Genomic DNA, 17,358 nt, shown 5'->3' with positions numbered 1-17,358 from the left:
CAATTATCTTTGTCTCCCCTCCACATTCCTTCAGACAGGCTTCATGGCTCGATTAATGGCACCTTTGTTTCTCAGTCACTGTGTTACTTGTTGTCTTTTCAAGTTAAGTTGCCCCTCATGTGAATACAGGAATCAAAACTTATTCCTAATTTATCTCAATTTCCTTCTTTCACTGAGTAACAATTCACAGTTGTTTTACACACTCACCAGCCCTCCTCCTGCCCCACGCAATGTATAGATGCCAGGGTCCAGGGGCGGGGGCGAGCGATGCAAGTTTCCCAGAGCGGTAATGGAAAGCGAAACCGCACTTTTCCCGCAGCCCCTGCGGTCCCACAGCGGCGGTCACATGCCCTCCTTTACCGACTCGCTAAAAAGCTGCCGCAGAACCCGCGAGCGGGACAGCGAGCTCGGCACTCGGGCGAGCGTGAGAGACGGGGCCACAGCCATGCTCTCGCCTCCGGGCCAGCTCCTGCGCCTCCTGCGCCGAGCCCTGACAGCCCTCTGGAGCGCCCTGGCGTCCACCTGGCTCTGGCGGGCGCCCTCGGGGGCAGTCGCGAAGGAAAGCGCCGCCACGCCGCCGGCCGTGCCGCTCAGCGTCAACTACCACTTCACTCGCCAGTGCAACTACAAGTGCGGGTTCTGCTTCCACACCGCCAAGAGCTCCTTCGTGTTGCCCCTTGAGGAAGCCAAGAGGGGGCTCCGCTTGCTCCAGCAGGCGGGTGAGTGGCCCACGGCCGGCTGCCTCGCTGGGGCTCTGGGCGTGGCCTGGCGTGTGCGCGGCGGCGTCAGCGGAGGTCCCCCGCGCTGAAGTTTCCTGCCTTGCGGGGCAGAGAGAAGACTAGGCGCGCTGGGGGCTGGCAGGGAAGGCGGCGGCTGAGGAAGCCTGGAATTGGTTTCTTCGTTTAGTGAAAGGGTCTTCCGACTGCCTCGCATCGACTGATTCAGGGACCATTAAGGATAGCTGAAACCATCACATACAGAACAATTTCAGAACACACGGGAAAATCTCCAAAAGGGAAACATGCGGGCTGAGGATGATGGGAGTCGTAGGGCAACCCTCCTCTGCGAAGCGCCGGCTGAGCTAAGAACTTACGCTGGACTGCAGTATTATCTGGAATAGCAGAAGTTGCCGCTCCCTGCGTGCAGCCCCGCCCCCTCCGGCAAGACTGTCTGTCGCCCCGCTTTCCCCTCGGTCCGCATTTTCCATGGGTCCGGAGGCTGGCCTGGGGAAACCGCACCATGTGATTCAGGGAAAATAGACGAATCTGCTGAAGATGGTAGGGTGTGAAAGAAGGAAACGGGTAGCGCTGTCGCTTAGTGGTAGATTGCATGGAGAAAAAGCCCCAGGCTCTGGCCCCACCGCGCCCAGACAGGGGAAGGGCTCTGTTTCTAATCTTAAAGAGTTGCTGCCAATGATGGAATTTGGTATAAGGCAGCTTCACATGTTAGTGGGTTAGAAATAACAGTATAGGAAGCAGTTGTGCTGCTACCTATGTCCTTTGCATCTTGCTATCTCTGGATCTCTCTCACGCAAAGATTTTCTTTCTGTGGCATATTCTAGGTATGGAAAAAATAAACTTTTCAGGAGGAGAGCCCTTTCTGCAAGAAAGAGGAGAATTTGTTGGAAAACTGGTCCAATTTTGCAAACAGGAGCTGAAGCTGCCGAGTGTTAGCATTGTGAGCAATGGCAGTATGATTAAAGAACGATGGTTCAAACGCTACGGTAAGAGAAAGAATAGTTTGATGCTTTAGTATAACCATTATTTTTGTTGTTGTTGTTTAGTCCCAAAGTCATGCCTGACCCATCACGACTCCATGGACAACATTCCTCCAAGCTCTCCTGTCCTCCATCATCCCTCGGAGTCCACTCAAGCTCCCCCCCCCCACTGCCCCAGTGACTCCATTTAGCCTCTGCCTTCCCCTTCTCCTTTTGCCCTTGATTGTTCTCAGCATTAGGCTCTTCTCCAGGGAGTCCTTCCTTCTCATTAGGTGGCCAAAGTATTTGAGTTTCATCTTCAGGATCTGGCTTTCTAAAGAGCAGTCAGGGTTGATCTCCTCTAGGACTGACCAGTTTGATCTCCTTGCTGTCCAAGGGACTTGCAGGAGTCTCTGCCAGCACCACAATTCAAAGGCCTCAATTCTTCAGCGTTCAGCCTTCCTTATGGTCTAACTTTCACAGCCATAAGTTGCAACTGGGAAAACCATAGATTTGACTATACAAACTTTTGTCGGCAGGGTGATGTCTCTGCTTTTTAATATGTTGTCTAGATTTGCCATAGCTTTCCTCCCCAGGAGCAAGCGTCTTTTAATTTCTTGGCTACAGTCACCATCTGCGGTGATCTTGGAGTCCAAGAAAATAAAATCTGTCACTTCCTCCATTTCTTCCCCATCTATTTGCCAAGAAGTGATAGGACCGGATGCAAGATCTTACTTTAATTAATGTTGCGTTTCAAGCCAACTTTTGTGCTCTCCTCTTTTGCCCGCCTCAAGAGACCCTTTAGTTCCTCTTCAGTTTCTGTCATTAGAGTGGAATCGTCTAACAATTATTACAGAATTTAATTATTGTGCTGGTGGACCTTTGGGGGGTAGGAAGAAAACAAAACTCTATGGAGGAACCAGTGGAATGGAGCATACTGGAAAGAGGACATTATGGGTTTACTGGGACCCTGAACGGAAGCAATTCAGAGTATACTTTTGTTGTCATCTCACTTGTCCCAAAGAAATGCTGAGGACTGGGATGGGCAGGAGAGTAGAACCTCTAACTTCCTTTTCCTCTTCTGAGAGCTCAGAATACTATAAGACAATTTCTGGATGTTTGAAGCCTTGAATAGAAGCACTCCATTTGACACAAGACTTCCCACTTGTTTTTCAGCTCTTTTCATTCATGGCTGGGAGCTAGATAGGTCACTTACATCACTAACACACTCCATGCATTTCTAAGATGACTGATTTCCTCTTTGTTTATCAGCCACTTGATGTGAATTTAAATATGTTATTCAGACTTCTAACTGCCTGATTCTATCTGCCACATAAGAGAATTCTAGGTTCAAATGACAGATTAAATTCCATGGTTTCTCTTCTTCAGGTGACTTTTTCACCTGTTTTTTTTTTTTTTTTTTTTTTTTTGCACCTCATGCAGGCATGCAAAGCAGTAACGTGTAGGAATGTGTAACGGGAATGTGCAATTACACGTTTCTCTTGGAGGTTAAAATAAAAGTAAACTGAAAATAGAGTTTCAGACAAAACGTTACCAATTGAAGGAAGCAAGAAAATGAAATGGAGACAACCATGAGAATGCTTGTTATGACATGGGATCCCTTACTGTAAAAACTAAAGATTTAACTCCTAGTTTTTAAAGGAGCAAGTATTACATTCCAGTCTAGGCACTCAAGTTCAAAAGGAATGAAGCTGTATGACCCAGCTTCGCATGTCCTTGGGCTGCCCTGAGCTGGAGTGGGAAAAAAAAAAAGCCTAACTAAACATGTACAACTACCTGTTCAATCTCTGTACAAAAACTATGGCTCCAATCCTGTAGGGATGCTATGGATGGAAAGAACCTTTTGTGTGTGGAGCTGATGCAGATACAAACTGGAAACCTCATTCGTTTGTGCTACTTCTTTAGACCATCTAACTTGGCTAACTTCAACTTTCAGTACAGACGAAATGCACAAATATTAGTTTTTTTGTGCATCTAATTGCATGCATCTAGAGTGGGATGAGGACCTTTTAATGTGCACTTCTATGTCTGTTTAAACAGGAAGAGGTCCTATAACATTGTAGGACTGTTTTTGTTTCAACATACATGAGACTATGTTCTTAGGTTTGATAGCTGTATTGCTGGTATGAGGGAAAAAGGGTACAGAAAAAGAAACAAGCTTTAGAACTATGAATTAATTTAGTCCTTAAATGAATGTTTTAAGATTGACTATAGTTAGATATTGGTCCCTTGGTCAAGCTCAGAGAACTTTGTTTTCACCCAACATTTTCACTTCCGTCTTTCCCTTTCCCCCCCTTAATTTTCTAAAGGTCTTTGACCTTATCTACTTTCCCCATTCACACTCTTTCATTTGGTTTTCACAACCCTAAATATTTTCAGTCAGCTTATTGTATTCCCGTTTTAGTTGGGCGCTCTATTTGTGTCAGCTCTGGGAAGTAAGCAGCAGGCACTTTTGATTGCAATATTGAGGCCAAGGGTGATGAAGGTGGAAGGAGAACCACAGTTTGCCCAATCCACACTCTTATCAAGGTGTAGTAGAGTCAAAGGTGATGGGTGAGTCAGGGACAAACAAGGCTGATACACATCATGGCAGAGCCAAAGGTAGAGTCAGGACATGAATAAAGACATGGCAGAGTAGAGCAGAGCAGACCTGGGAAGCTTTTTATAGCTTGGAGCTGATATTCATGGTTGTACTGGCCCTAATCTTGCAAGCTTCTGCAGACTGGATGCTAATCCTGCAAGTACTGTATTTGCAAGGTAAACTGGGCTGCCTTCTCTGTCAGGCCACCAGGGGGAGCTGGATTGCTTTGCAGATTCTGAGACACTGCCACTTTAAGGCTTTTGAAAAAGATTGTATTCATTAGATCTGGTAATATTTGAGTCACCTGTTTCCACCACTCTCATTTTAAGATTTTGTTACTTACCTTCAAATACATTTTTGATAACTAGCTTCTTCATCTGATTCTTCATCTGTGATGTCCTTATATTATTCTGTTTGGTTTTTGCACTGTTGTAGATCTTTATGCCTTGTTAAAACCACATGTCTCTTGCACTAGTTCATTTTCTTCTCATTCCTTGTTTTCTATGAAACCATTTACTAGCCCATATGAATTCGACTGATTATTTTCCATTATTAAACTTTATTACTAGTTTATGACTAATTCACCTCCTCCCAGAGTTTTAAGGTTGCTTGACTGCTTTTTGCTTGATAAAAAAATTGGGGATGTGATGTGCGGTAGTGGTAGTGTTTCTAATGGCGCCTGTATCTGAGTATTAGTATTGCATAAGGCTCATATATCTTTGGTCATACAGCAGCACCTGCCAGGATAGGTCAAGGATGTGTCCAGCTAGCTAAAAGTATCCTGGGTGGTATCCGGTATTTATTTGACTTAAATCCCATTCATTCCAGTTGTTGTTAGTTGCGAAGATGTGTCTGACCTATTGCGACCCCATGGACAACATTCCTCCAGGCCTTCCTGTCCTCCACCATCTCCCGGAGTCCACTGAAGCTCACACCAACTGCTTCAGTGACTCCGTCCAGCCACCTCATCCTCTGCCGTCCCCTTCTTCTTTTGCCATCTACTGTTCCCACCATTAGGCTCTGCTCCAGGGAGTCCTTCCTTCTCATTAGGTGGCCAAAGTATTTGAGTTTCATCTTCAGGATCTGGCCTTCTAAAGAGCAGTCAGGGTTGGTCTCCTCTAGGACTGACTGGTTTGATTGCCTTGCGGTCCAAGGGACTCACAGGAGTCTCCTCCAGCACCACAATTCAAAGGCCTCAATCGTTTTGCGCTCAGTCTTCCTTATGGTCCAGCTTTCACAGCCATACATTGCAACTGGGAAAACCATAGCCTTGACTATACGCACTTTTGTTGTCAGGGTGATGTCTCTGCTTTTTAGTATGCTGTCTAGATTTGCCATAGCTTTCCTCCCCAGGAGCAAGTGTCTTTTACTATCTTGGCTGCTGTCCCCATCTGTGGTGATCTTGGAGCCCAGGAAAATACAATCTGTCACCACCTCCGTTTCTTCCCCATCTATTTGCCCGGAAGTGAGAGGACCGGATGCCATGATCTTAGTAGGTTTACTCAAAGTTGGACTAGCACTGGATACAACCCAGTGGATTCATTTAATAGTGACAAGAGCATGTCGTAATAGTTTTTATTTTTTGTAATAAATATACTGATAAACAATTAATAAAAAGGATAAGAGTGTAAAATATTTATTATAGCAGGGCTTGTCATTCTTATTGAAGCATACAACTAATAGTCTGTGAAAGTGAACCCATATTAGGATGGAATAGGCCTGGATGACTTGACTACTGCTATGGACCATTTGCAATTTTTTTTAATTTACTGTTTCAGGGCAATACCTAGACATTCTGGCTGTGTCTTGTGATAGTTTCTGTGAAGAAGTCAATGTTTTAATTGGCCGCGGGCAAGGGAAGAAAAATCATGTTGAAAATCTCCAAAAATTGAAGAAATGGTGCCAAGTGTATGGTGTGGCTTTCAAAATAAACTCAGTGATCAACAGATTTAACATGGAAGAGGATATGAATGAGCAGATCAAAGCTCTAAATCCTGTCCGCTGGAAGGTAAGAACCACTTCCTCTTGGCAAACGCTATCAGATGTTTAGTGAGACAGCCCCATGGGCATCTTTCCATCTGGGTATCTAAACCAGGGGTGCTCGTGTATTTCCTAAGGATATCCATATTGCAATGATGCATTCCCAATTAGGTAGCCTGGTGAGGTTTCAAGAGTTAGATAGCTGTTAGCCATGAACTTGGGATTAATGAAATGCAGGGATCTTTGAGAAGGAATGATGGTCAGTTTGGACCAGGGCCTCGAAAAGACAGCTGGTTGTGAATGAAGAAAGCGACACATGTTTAGCAGCCCATCCTCTGAAAAATCCATTATCATGGCTTAGGGAAGCTACTGCCAGGATCTGGATCCCCACCCAGAAACTGGAGGATGTAGCCCAAGGATTCAGAATCACAGGCAAAACATACCCCCCCACCCCAGGGAGGGGGCAACCTGGTCTTCTGGAATTCTTCAGGTGGACATGCCCGCTTTTCCAGGCTACTGTTTGACAGGCTATTTTGTGTATTCCCCTGTCCCTATTCTGAAAGGTTGAAATACTTTCTAAGGCTTAGGGCCTGTCAGTAAGAGCTTTAAGCTGGTATAAGGGTATTGATTATGACCTACAAAGCCCTAAACGGCTTGGGTCCTGGCTACCTGAACGAGTGCTTACGTCCGTATATGCCCGACCGCCCTTTGAGATCTGCGGGAGAGTCCCTTCGCCGGGAACCCTCCATGAAAGAAATTAGGAGAGTAAGTACCCGGAGGAGGGCTTTCTCTGCGGTGGCGCCCAACCTATGGAATTCACTCCCCAAAGAGGTCCGCCTGGCACCGTCGTTACTGGTTTTTCGGCGCCAGGTAAAGACCTTTTTATTTAAACATCATTTCAATTGTTAAAACATATGATCTGGCCGGGCCACCTTCTTCTTCCTTCTCTTTTCTCCTCCTATATTCTTTATTTTATACTGATAATTTTAATTTTGTATTTGTAAATCAATGTATTTTTTTGTATTTTTATATTTAATGGTAATTTATTATGTACTATTGTATTTCAATGTATTTTATCATGTTGTAAGCCGCCCCGAGGTTTCGGCAAGGGGCGGCATAGAAATGTTATTATAATAATAATAATAATAATAATAATAATAATAATAATAATATTTGTGCCTTTGGCTGCTTCAGTTTTGCCTTCTGCCCCACCTCATGAAACACGCCCCACAGAGTTTCTCTGAAATTCAGTTCAGTCCTGCTGAACACCAAGTGGTTTTCTGGTGCCATGCGCACATGAAAGATGGAACGCTTTGGTGGGAATGGTGGCTTAGACTCAGAAAAGGGGGAGTGGATAGCTGAACCAGCTGTGGCTCAGAGTCCTCACTCTGACATCGGAGTTGGTGAGACTAGTGAGGCTCCAGTGGCCCAAACCCTCTCGGTGAGCCAGCCTGAGCCATCTCCGGATCGAAGCACTTCAAGGACAACCACTGAGCCCCCTCCCTCTCCTGATTGTGGGAAAGAATGGCTTGGGATCAGGATACCTAAAGGAACGCCTTTTTCCCTACATGTCCTCCTGCCCCCTGAGGTCGGTAGCAGAAGCCCTCTTCCGGGAACCTTCTTTGAAAGAGGTTAAGAGACAGAGTACCCGGAGGAGGGCCTTCTCTGCGGTGGCGCCCCAACTATGGAATGCGCTCCCCAGAGAAGTCCGCCTGGTGCCATCATATTTTTTTCAGCACCAGGTCAAGGCCTTATTTGGCCAATATTTTAACACATAGTAATTTAATTTATTTTATATGATGCTCAATGTGGAATAGTTAATTTATCTTATTTTATCATAGTCTGAAATAATGTTGTAAGCAGCCCATAGACGACAGTAAGGGATGGCATACAATTTTTTTAAATAAAAAAATAAAAATAAGCCAGCTGGGGAGGGGTTCTCAGGAGGAGAACTTGACAAACCTGGAGACATGGACGCAAGGGCCTGTCGAAGCACTCGCTGGCTGGACCAATTAGAAACTCAATGGGAAGAGCGTTGGCATGCCTGTTTTCATAGTGCGCAGACCCCCTCAAGAGACTGGCCCCAAAGAGTTCATAAACAGAGCTTTGGATGAATAGGGTCAGAGGAAGGGGTCAGCTTTCCACCTGGAGTGCTTGTTTTGAAGCTCGTGAATACATTGTTGCTGCATGGAATAAAGACTCTTTTAATAATTGTTGAAGTGCTTGTCTCGATTGGGAAGGGACGCCTAGCTCACAACACCCGGGCAATCAGTAAGTCCTGGTCTCTCCCTGCTGCAGACTATCTTGTTTCCTGAGCTTCCCTCGCTGCAAACAAGAATGGGACTTTTACCACTTTGGGAAAGCTCTTTTCCCTTTACCTTTATACCTTACAAGCCTGTTCTTGCTTTAGAAGGGAATGCTAAAGAAAAGAAATGGGAAGAAAGGTTCTAAAAACTTGGAACAGGATGGGGCTTTTGGGACAGAGACGTCCAGTTCAGTGGGACTTCTTGTATGCTCATGCCTTTGGTCCCTATTACTCTTACAAAGTAAAGAAACTTCCTGCCTAACATTTCCCCTTTAGAATTGTCGATATTTCCCCCTTCCGATGGGAAAGGTGGAAAAAAACAGGGCAGTTTCACACAGTACTAGTTTTGAGCAAATGGCAAAGGAGAACAATATGGGGCTGCATTTCACAAGTAGATCATAGGTTACTGAAGTTTGCTAATTGCACCCATTTAAAAAATGCCTTGAGGGCAGTTAGCTTTTTTCAGAAAACCCTATAGTGGGTGAATGGTGTCGGTTTCGCTGCCCTATCGTTGTTGGTTATGGTATTTGTGACTGGCAGACCTTTTCTCTTAATCATACACTTTATGTCTCCTAGGTATTCCAGTGCCTGCTCATTGAAGGAGAAAATACAGGAGCTGATGCTTTGAGAGAAGCCGAAAGATTTGTCATCAGTGATGAAGATTTTGAGCGATTCCTACATCACCATAAAGATGTCTCCTGTTTAGTGCCTGAATCTAATCAAAAAGTAAAGTTACTATGCTGACTATTCATGAATTCAGAAAGTAAAACATTTAATTTGAGAACCAGAAATCCAAATGTAAATTGATTAGTTTTGTGTATTGAAGGGTGCTTACTAAGCGAAAAATGCAAGTACCTAGTTTCTTGGTTTCCCTGGCTATAGAAAAGTTCTATATAGATGGCAGTATATTTATTAGAATTCTTGCAAGCTTGCATGTGTGCTTATAAACATCTGATATGTGTATGGTCAGACTGATAGGTTCACCAACGCAAAATGTAAATCCATGGCATTAAAATGGTGTTGCACCAAATGTTACAACATCTGAGACAGTTTTGCATTAGAGACGAACTTCAGTGAATTGCTAATTTCTTAAGCATTACTTAATTTTCTAAAAGTTAGAGAGATAATCACAGTAATGTTATTTTTGTTGATAAATACCATGAACTGTGTAGATTGTACAATTGCATTTTGCAACAACCAAAACTTGTATAAGGTCTAGAATTCAATATCCTGAAAAATCTTAGCTTTTTATTTTGGAAAAACCTGTTAATCTCCTGTGAATCAAAGGCAAACAACCTGATGCCATCTAGACATTTTCAAATATATATAACCAATTTCTCTCTTTCCCCTTTTAATAGATGAGAGATTCATACTTAATTCTGGATGAATACGTAAGTGTTTTTCTTTAATTGTTTTATTTACCACACAATTTCAACTTAAATATATTCCATACTATATTTAGCAAAGGCTTTATTTCAGCCTTTGCCTTGAGAAGATAGCACCCTTATCCTTGCTGCTGATTTCAGTAGGGCTTATTTCTAATTCAGCATGAAATATTGTTATTAAAACATTAGGATTCAGTTGCAAGCTTTCCTAAATCAACACTTCCTTGTGGTACGAGTAGTATGCATGTCTATTCAGAAATCAGTCCTCTGGAACTTATTCCCAGATTAAAATTGCAATCCAAATGTAAGAGGGGAAGAATAACAGGTCACCTTATACAGAGTAAAACCTTTGCTCTGGTCAGCCCTGTAGCATTGACATTAATGAGTAGCGGCTCTCCAGGTTTTCAGGCAGGATTCCTTCCCATGCTTACCTGAAGATGCTGGTGATTGAAACTGGGGCCTTCTGCATGCAAAACAGGTGCTTTTCCACTGAGGAACAGCCCTTTCTTTTACTAATGAGTCGGAATTCAAGCATTTCAGCTAGTCCAATGGGAAAAAAACCAGAGGAATCCACCAAAGTGCATAGCCTGTGAACAATGGGAAGCGCCCTGCTATTCATATCATAATCAGTCGATGAAAGATGGGGATGCTTCACGGATGCCTATGTGGGTTCCTTGGTCCTTACAGTCCAGGGTTTGGTCCAGGTCCCAGATAGAACCTTGGGCAGGCAAAAAGCAGATTGTGGTGACCAGTGATTATCTTGGCTGTACCATTCTGCAATATGGGTAGAAGTCTTGCCTCTGTATCATCTCCTTATTTGTGCAGTGGTCAAGATTCGTGCTGTCAGCAAAACTGCTGTCAACAAACAAGGCCACAGAAATAGACAAATGTGTAATTTTTCTACCTTGTACACTGGACCCGCAGAACAAAGATTTGGACCACAAATGCATCCCAAAAGGGCTTTTAAGGTTGTGTCACACTTTTCACTCAGGTATATTTTTGTTTGCATTACTGTGTACATGCTGTGGCAGTTAGATCTACATTGGCCATCATATGCATTTCTGTTATGCATTTTGTTCCCCATAAATATTCGAATGAACCAAGAGTGTCTGAGAGGTAATTTTGCTGTTGTGTAAGAAAATACTCTTTACAGAAAAAAAACATGCATTGCTTTAAATGGTATTATTCTGAATCCTTCACTTCAGCAGCATTACTTGCATATGCACCCAGAAGAGTTTGTTGGGCCAGAAGTAGACACCAGGGCGTCCTTATCAACACCAACTTCAGAATGATTCAGTTGTAGGTAGGGATATCAGAGCAGTCCATTGCTGATTAAAACAAGTTTGGATTTCTGTGAATCTGACCTGTGGTGGACTCACTTTTTCCAAGCTGCATTTGTTCTGAGGATTGGCAGATCAATTTTTTACTATTGGGCAACATTTGTTTAATTTAGCCCATGTATGTTCATGCAAATATTCAATTGCAAACAAACAAATCTCACACAGAAAGTCTGTTTTTATCAATGCATGAACGAAAAACACCTGACAGCCTTTGCAACACAGATGGAACTGATTTAACACAATCTGTACATCCCTCATTGTAGATTATTTAGTTTAGGGTGGGGAAGGCTAGTTTGGGCTGGTACAGCCTACATTTTCCTCTTTCTTGTGTTTCCAGATGAGGTTTCTAAACTGTACAGGTGGCCGGAAAGAGCCTTCCCGATCTATTCTGGATGTTGGTGTAGAAGAAGCAATAAAATTCAGTGGCTTTGATGAAAAGATGTTTTTCAGAAGAGGAGGACGATATGTCTGGAGCAAAGCAGATATGGCACTGGAATGGTGACCAGCCCTACTTACTCTCTCCATGTGTTGTGCACTGAAAAGATAAACAGTACCCATCTGGTTCCATTCGTTAGCGAAAAACACACCCAGGTTTTTTTTAGAGAGAGTTTGCTCTGCGTCTTAGCTGTTAAAGGTGTGTGGCAATATTCCAATGAAGGTTGCTTATTACAGGCAAAAGAGTAAGCACACATTTGGGAATTCCTATATATTTAAATAATATATTGCACCAGCCACCTATACAAAACTGAATTCAAGCCTCCAGTTGGTTTGCTGGAGGGAAATACCTCATAAGAACTGTACTAGATCAGACAAAGGATGTTTCCTGTCTGGGATTCTGTTCACAAAGTGGCTGCCCAGCTGCTAAAGAACCAAGTGAATTTGCAGCAGCAAAGTCTTTTTCCTCGTGACTTAGTCCTGTAGAAATGCATTTTGAACTGGCGGTACCTAATACCAGTGAGACTTAAACACATAAAGAGGGAAAGAGATAACTGATGAAGATGTGAGTACCCAGGTACTTTTTAATAAGGATTTATCCAATGATTCAGGATAAATATTGTTAAGCAAATGGAAGATAATGGTGGGACAATAGACGTGGCTACCAATTGAGCATTACTAAATCATCAAGAATAAAAAGGCTGTCTTCAGTGAACATACTGGGCCAGTGGATGAAGGGTTGAAAAGCAGCAAAGCTGGAACAGGCTAACACCCCAGCCCTTGCTGATACAGCTTTGGAACTGTACTTCCTGTGGAAAAGCTTACAGAACAAATAAATGCCACACACTATTTTTTACACAGGGATTCTACATAAATTGAATATATCAGCCACCTGATCTTTCAACTGATTTTGTATTTGTATCACTTAGAGCACATGGGAATTCTGACATGCTTTAAAACCTGCAGGTTTGTTACGTCAAGACACTGTGTTAATATATTTGGAGTGTTGTAATATTTATTCTTTTACTTGTGTAGTCAAGAGTAGGCAGCTTTTGAAGTCCGGGCCCCCTCATCAGTCACATTCTGCCCCCCACTGATAGCCACTAAATCACCTGTGGTAATTTGTGGTAGCAACACAAACACAAGAGATTGTACACGAAAATAAGGGATTTGCACACTACCTTGCAAAACCGCCTCTTTATTGGTGGTGCTGTGGGGACAGAAAAGCTGGCATGGAGGAGAGGGCATGTAACTAAAACAGCAGAGGTGGCTGCATGTGGCTGACAGGCCATGTGTTGTCCACGCCTGTGTACTATATAGAAAGATGTATGCCCCTGGCCTCTTACTTGCGGGTACATCTTACTGAAAGATTGTAAGTGACTAGCTGAACAATCTAATAATTGTTTACACACACGCACACATATTTAAATCCAGATTTATATATGGACACTTATGTAACTGTAGGTCCATTTGTTTTTAATTCAAGCATATATTTGTAAGGATATATATATAATAAAAATAAATAATTAAGAAGTGCTATTAAAATATTCTGCTCTTTCTTTGATAAGGTTTGCATTTAGACACCCCAGATTTCAGGTAGATATAAATGAACTGTTTGTTACAGACACCTGGTGCAGCTTTGTGGTTATGCTTGGTCCATTTATAGGCAAGCCTGTAGGCTAATGAGCCTCACACTCATTTCATCTCAGTTTTATTTCTCCTCCTTCATTTGTCTGGGTAAAGCCTAAAGAAGGGATCCTGTAAGAATAAATGCCAGTGACTTCACCCAGGGAGGAAATGGAGGCTATAGGGGTTACCATCTTGTCTTTATAGCTTGCAGATGTCACCTGCAAACTACTTTTAATGGAGGTTTCACCCATTGGAGCAAGAGGGAAATATCATTTACAGGGGGGAACCTGCAAGCCAAGAAACACTTCTCCCACCCATCAGAGAGTCCACCCTGTCTGTGTTCCATGCCCTTCTTGGTAGATAGATTGAAGTATGGTTTTGCCAAAATAATTCTGCACTTAAGTGCTATTTGTTTTAGAGGGTAAATGGAATGTTTTCAAAGTTTCATCTTCCAAATGACAACTAATTGAAACAACCCTGCTAAATAAAACCGTTAGCTACAATTTTTTCCTTTGGTAGTAAGTTTATTTTGTCTTTTTTACCAGCAACATGGTAATATTTGGAAGATGGATTTTAAATTGGTTATGATGACCCTTGTATGTCTTCCAGACATAAATTTAGACCAAAGCCACAGTGTCTATATAAAGATATAATATTATACAACACTGGGGAAAAAATAAATGTGAAAACCTTCAAATGCATTTCTCTTAATCTCTATTTTTATGGCTATAACCATAATCATATACAACTCCTGTAGGACCAAAGAATGTCCAGAATTCTCCCATCCTTGCATTTCCTTTATATACACTAGGTTCCCCCTCCTCTTTCAAAATATGTAAAATACCACAGAAGCAATTATGGAGCTTGATTCCACAGCAGTGTAGTAAAATGTGCCCTGTCTTCACATGGAATGTTGCCGAAATAAATCCTGTAAGCCCACACCCAAACCACACGTCTTTCATTACGGAGTGTTTCATCCCTGGGCATTCGGTGGAAGACGCATTCTGGTGCTGCTGCTCAACCATCACCACCAGGGCGACTCCAGCCTTACCACCACAACTTGCCATTCATCCAGAATAGCTGCTATTTAGCTGCCAAAAGTACAACAGGTGTGTAAAGCTGAAAGAGGCTTCATTTATTCATTTCCCAACCTTTGGTGGACTAAAGCCACAACTCATGTGTTCCTTTTCATAAGGTCTTTCCAGACAATGGTTATTGTACAAGTCTTCATGTCTTTTTCAGTGTTGTGCTTGCTGGAAATGAGAGACAGCAACAAAGTGCTCCAAGCAAGATAGTCAGTCCTATGGAGCTTCTGGACAGCGTGTAACACAAACAGTCCGAAGCCATTGTGCAGGTCTTCCATCTTTTCTTCCTTCACCAATTTTTTTTGTGTGGGAAGAAAGTACATGGAAGAAGTAGTAGGAAAACACGGGAAGTTCATAGTGGCAAGACGTTGACATCTGAATCCTCTGTAATATTCTGTGAATGAGTTGCAGCAAATGCTCAAAAGCCTCATCTGGAAGTACCCCATGCAAACTGTAAAAATCAGCCCTCGGTATTTTTACTCCCCCATGCATGGCACGATAGTTAAAAACATGAAAATTCAGAAGAGCTGCTGTTTAAGCAAGTAACAGCATGGATTGGGACTGGAGTCCAAACCTTGATTTCTGGAGCACTAAAGTGGTCCTGAATGTGAGACTGTGATGTTGGATTCATCGGATTAACTGACTTTGGCAGCTTTTTGCTTAAAAATCCAATTCCACCACTTCTGAAACTCATCAGCTGCCAGTGCTTATAACCCATACATGACATCAAAAGTGTTTTTTTTTATTTTTGTTTTCCTCCTGTAGTTGGAATAACATTCATCCTACCTGCACCTATGAAAAAGTATGACATTTAGATTGGTTTAAAAGAAGCTTATCAAATCAAGCCAGAAAATTCTTTGGAAGCAAAAATGACAAAACTGAGGCTTTTGTACTTCAGGCACCTCATGATAAAGCACAGTTCACTGGAGAAGCCAGTCATGCTAGGGAAAGTCAAGAGTGGAAGGCTAAATACGAGATGAGTTGACCCCGTAAAGGAAGGCACAGCCTCCAGTTCACAATTGCTGAGCAGGGCTATCATTTCGGAGGGCTTTAATTCATAGGGTTGCCATTAGCTGAGGAAGGCCTGACTGCGTATAACAACAAAGACTGTTTCCTGCTTTCAGTCTTCCGATCTTCTACGCTACCACACAAATGGCAAGTGTAGTGCCACTTCAGGCACATGTGAAAATTGTTGCCGTGTGCCGTCAGGTCATCTCTGACTTACGGTGACCCTAGAAATGAATGCTTGAACATCACTGCCATTCAGTATGAAAGATCCTCTGCCAGTGTTGCCTTCAGCTGCTGCTGCTGCTCAGTAGCTGCCCCTCCTTTATCCTCAGTGGAGATACCCATTCTCTTCTGGTGATGCAAGAGCGTGGGTGCATCTTTGGCTGGGGTCTCGGCTTTGACCATCCTGCCTTGGGCGACCCTACTAGGTGACCAGCCTTGTGAGAAAGTCTGGCCTGCTGCGGGCACTGCTCTCGGCTTCTCTGGCACTCTCAACTGCCCTCGCCTTAAGGTGTGCATCCACGAGGGAGACACGTGAAAACGCCCCCCTGTTTTTCACACTGGTTCTTGAACGGCCATACTCTTCCTTGCCACCATGCTGTACCTGCTAGCGCCAGCCCCACCATTTGGCAGCAAGAGGCGGCTGCTCTGGGATGTCACAAAAGGGCAGCAAGTGGCTATGCGTATTAACGATTCCTTATTATTACTGAGCTTTTCATCGACAAAGAAAGCGAAGAGTTGCCTCTGGCGTTTTCTGCCTGGCTAATTGGGCGGACAGCCGTGGTCACTTACGTGTCTCGCCCTGGCGGGTGCGCGCCTACCGGGCACTGCTTGCTCTTCTGACTCGAGCCGCCGAACGGCTCTCGGCTGGCCTTGCAATCTCTCCGCAACGGAGCTGCACGGACTCTCCAGAGAAGTGCCAGGAAACCCAAGCGGCTTGGGTTGAACTTGGGGGCTCGGTCCCTTGCCGCTGGCGCTGCAGGGCCGGCAGGGGGCGCGCCGGGCGTGCGCCGCGCTCTGAATTTAGCGGTCGCTTCAAAGGAAAGCCGCTACGGCTGCAAAACCACTGAAGCTTAATGGCGTCCTTGTGCTCAGATTAGCTGTTCCCTTTCCCTCCTCCTCCTCCTCTCCCCCACCCCCCGTCCACCCCACCTTCTTCCTTCCTAAGGGGAGGGGAGAGGAGGGAAGAAAAGAAAAAGCAGCGGCGGCAAGGAAGCGACCAGGCGCGCTGGCGAGACTCGCCTTCGCTGGGAAAGGCGGGCAGGCACGCAGCGGCGGAGTCGCCACAATGCGCAAGGCGCCAACACCCTGGAAAGGCTGCCCGACGAACTGAGCCGCGAGCGGCAGTGCCCGGTCCATGCAAACGGCGGGAGCTGCAGAGCGCGGGAGGCGCCCGCTGGGAAGAAGCGGCAGCGCCAGGAGCCTTTCCTCTTCCCAAGAGCATCAGCAGCAGGCGGGTAAGGCGTCGTCCCACAGCTTCTTTGTGTCTGCTTCAGGGCGGCATCCTCCTTGGGCTCATTCGTCGCTCTCGCTAGGCCGCCCTAATCTCTCGCTCAGCGGCACGCGAGGCAGCTCGGGCAGAGCCGAGGAGACGGGGCGCATTCCGCGCACACGCGTATGCTGTCTCCCTCCCTTTCCCTCACACACACACACACACACACGGGCACAGGCACACGGACTCTTCTTAGGCGTTCACTGCATATGTGGCATCTATTGCGCGGAACCTTTTGTGTGCGTCTTTTCATCGCTTCCATGGCCAGTGTGGCTGCTTGGGAGGTGCGTTGCACGTCGGACATCGGACGTCGGATCATAAGAGAGGCAAAGTAGCACGAAGTAACCGCACCGAGAAGGATGTGGGATTTTGCTGGGGGTAGATTTAGGCCACAGATTTAG

At 44.5% G+C, this 17,358-nt stretch overlaps 2 protein-coding genes across 3 annotated transcripts in view; both read left to right on the top strand.

Moving 5' to 3' along the window:
• Window positions 1–389: 389 nt before the first annotated feature.
• RSAD2 (radical S-adenosyl methionine domain containing 2) lies at window positions 390–13,875 on the top strand. Its single transcript, XM_044418610.1, has 6 exons — window positions 390–719; window positions 1,562–1,723; window positions 6,077–6,306; window positions 9,160–9,309; window positions 9,942–9,974; window positions 11,646–13,875. The coding sequence occupies exons 1-6, from the start codon at window positions 446–448 to the stop codon at window positions 11,808–11,810; spliced, it is 1,014 nt and encodes a 337-aa protein (XP_044274545.1). The 5' UTR covers window positions 390–445; the 3' UTR covers window positions 11,811–13,875.
• A 2,639-nt stretch (window positions 13,876–16,514) lies between these two features.
• Window positions 16,515–17,358, top strand: part of RNF144A (ring finger protein 144A) — a 63,477-nt gene continuing 62,633 nt past the window's right edge. Inside the window, exon 1 of one of the 2 annotated variants that reach the window (XM_044418594.1) lies at window positions 16,515–16,922. In XM_044418594.1, coding sequence (XP_044274529.1) covers window positions 16,823–16,922 — 100 coding nt within the window. In that variant the 5' untranslated portion in view covers window positions 16,515–16,822. Of the gene's footprint in view, window positions 16,923–16,977; window positions 17,299–17,358 lie in introns of those variants that run through there. The other variant, XM_044418602.1, reaches the window with a different exon arrangement.

Source organism: Varanus komodoensis, unplaced genomic scaffold (assembly GCF_004798865.1).
Source record: "Varanus komodoensis strain SLA01 unplaced genomic scaffold, ASM479886v1 scaffold10, whole genome shotgun sequence".
Lineage (NCBI taxonomy): Eukaryota > Metazoa > Chordata > Lepidosauria > Squamata > Varanidae > Varanus > Varanus komodoensis.
The sequence above is the reverse complement of the archived record's forward strand: the minus strand, read 5'-3'. Positions and strand labels throughout refer to the sequence as shown.

Bases quoted from the DNA above. Each gene is read 5' to 3' on its own strand.
- RSAD2 (XM_044418610.1), top strand. From the start codon at position 446: ATGCTCTCGCCTCCGGGCCAGCTCCTGCGCCTCCTGCGCCGAGCCCTG. The intron at 720-1,561 runs GTGAGTGGCCCA...GGCATATTCTAG, and splicing joins CCGCTTGCTCCAGCAGGCGG to GTATGGAAAAAATAAACTTT. The intron at 1,724-6,076 runs GTAAGAGAAAGA...TTACTGTTTCAG, and splicing joins ACGATGGTTCAAACGCTACG to GGCAATACCTAGACATTCTG.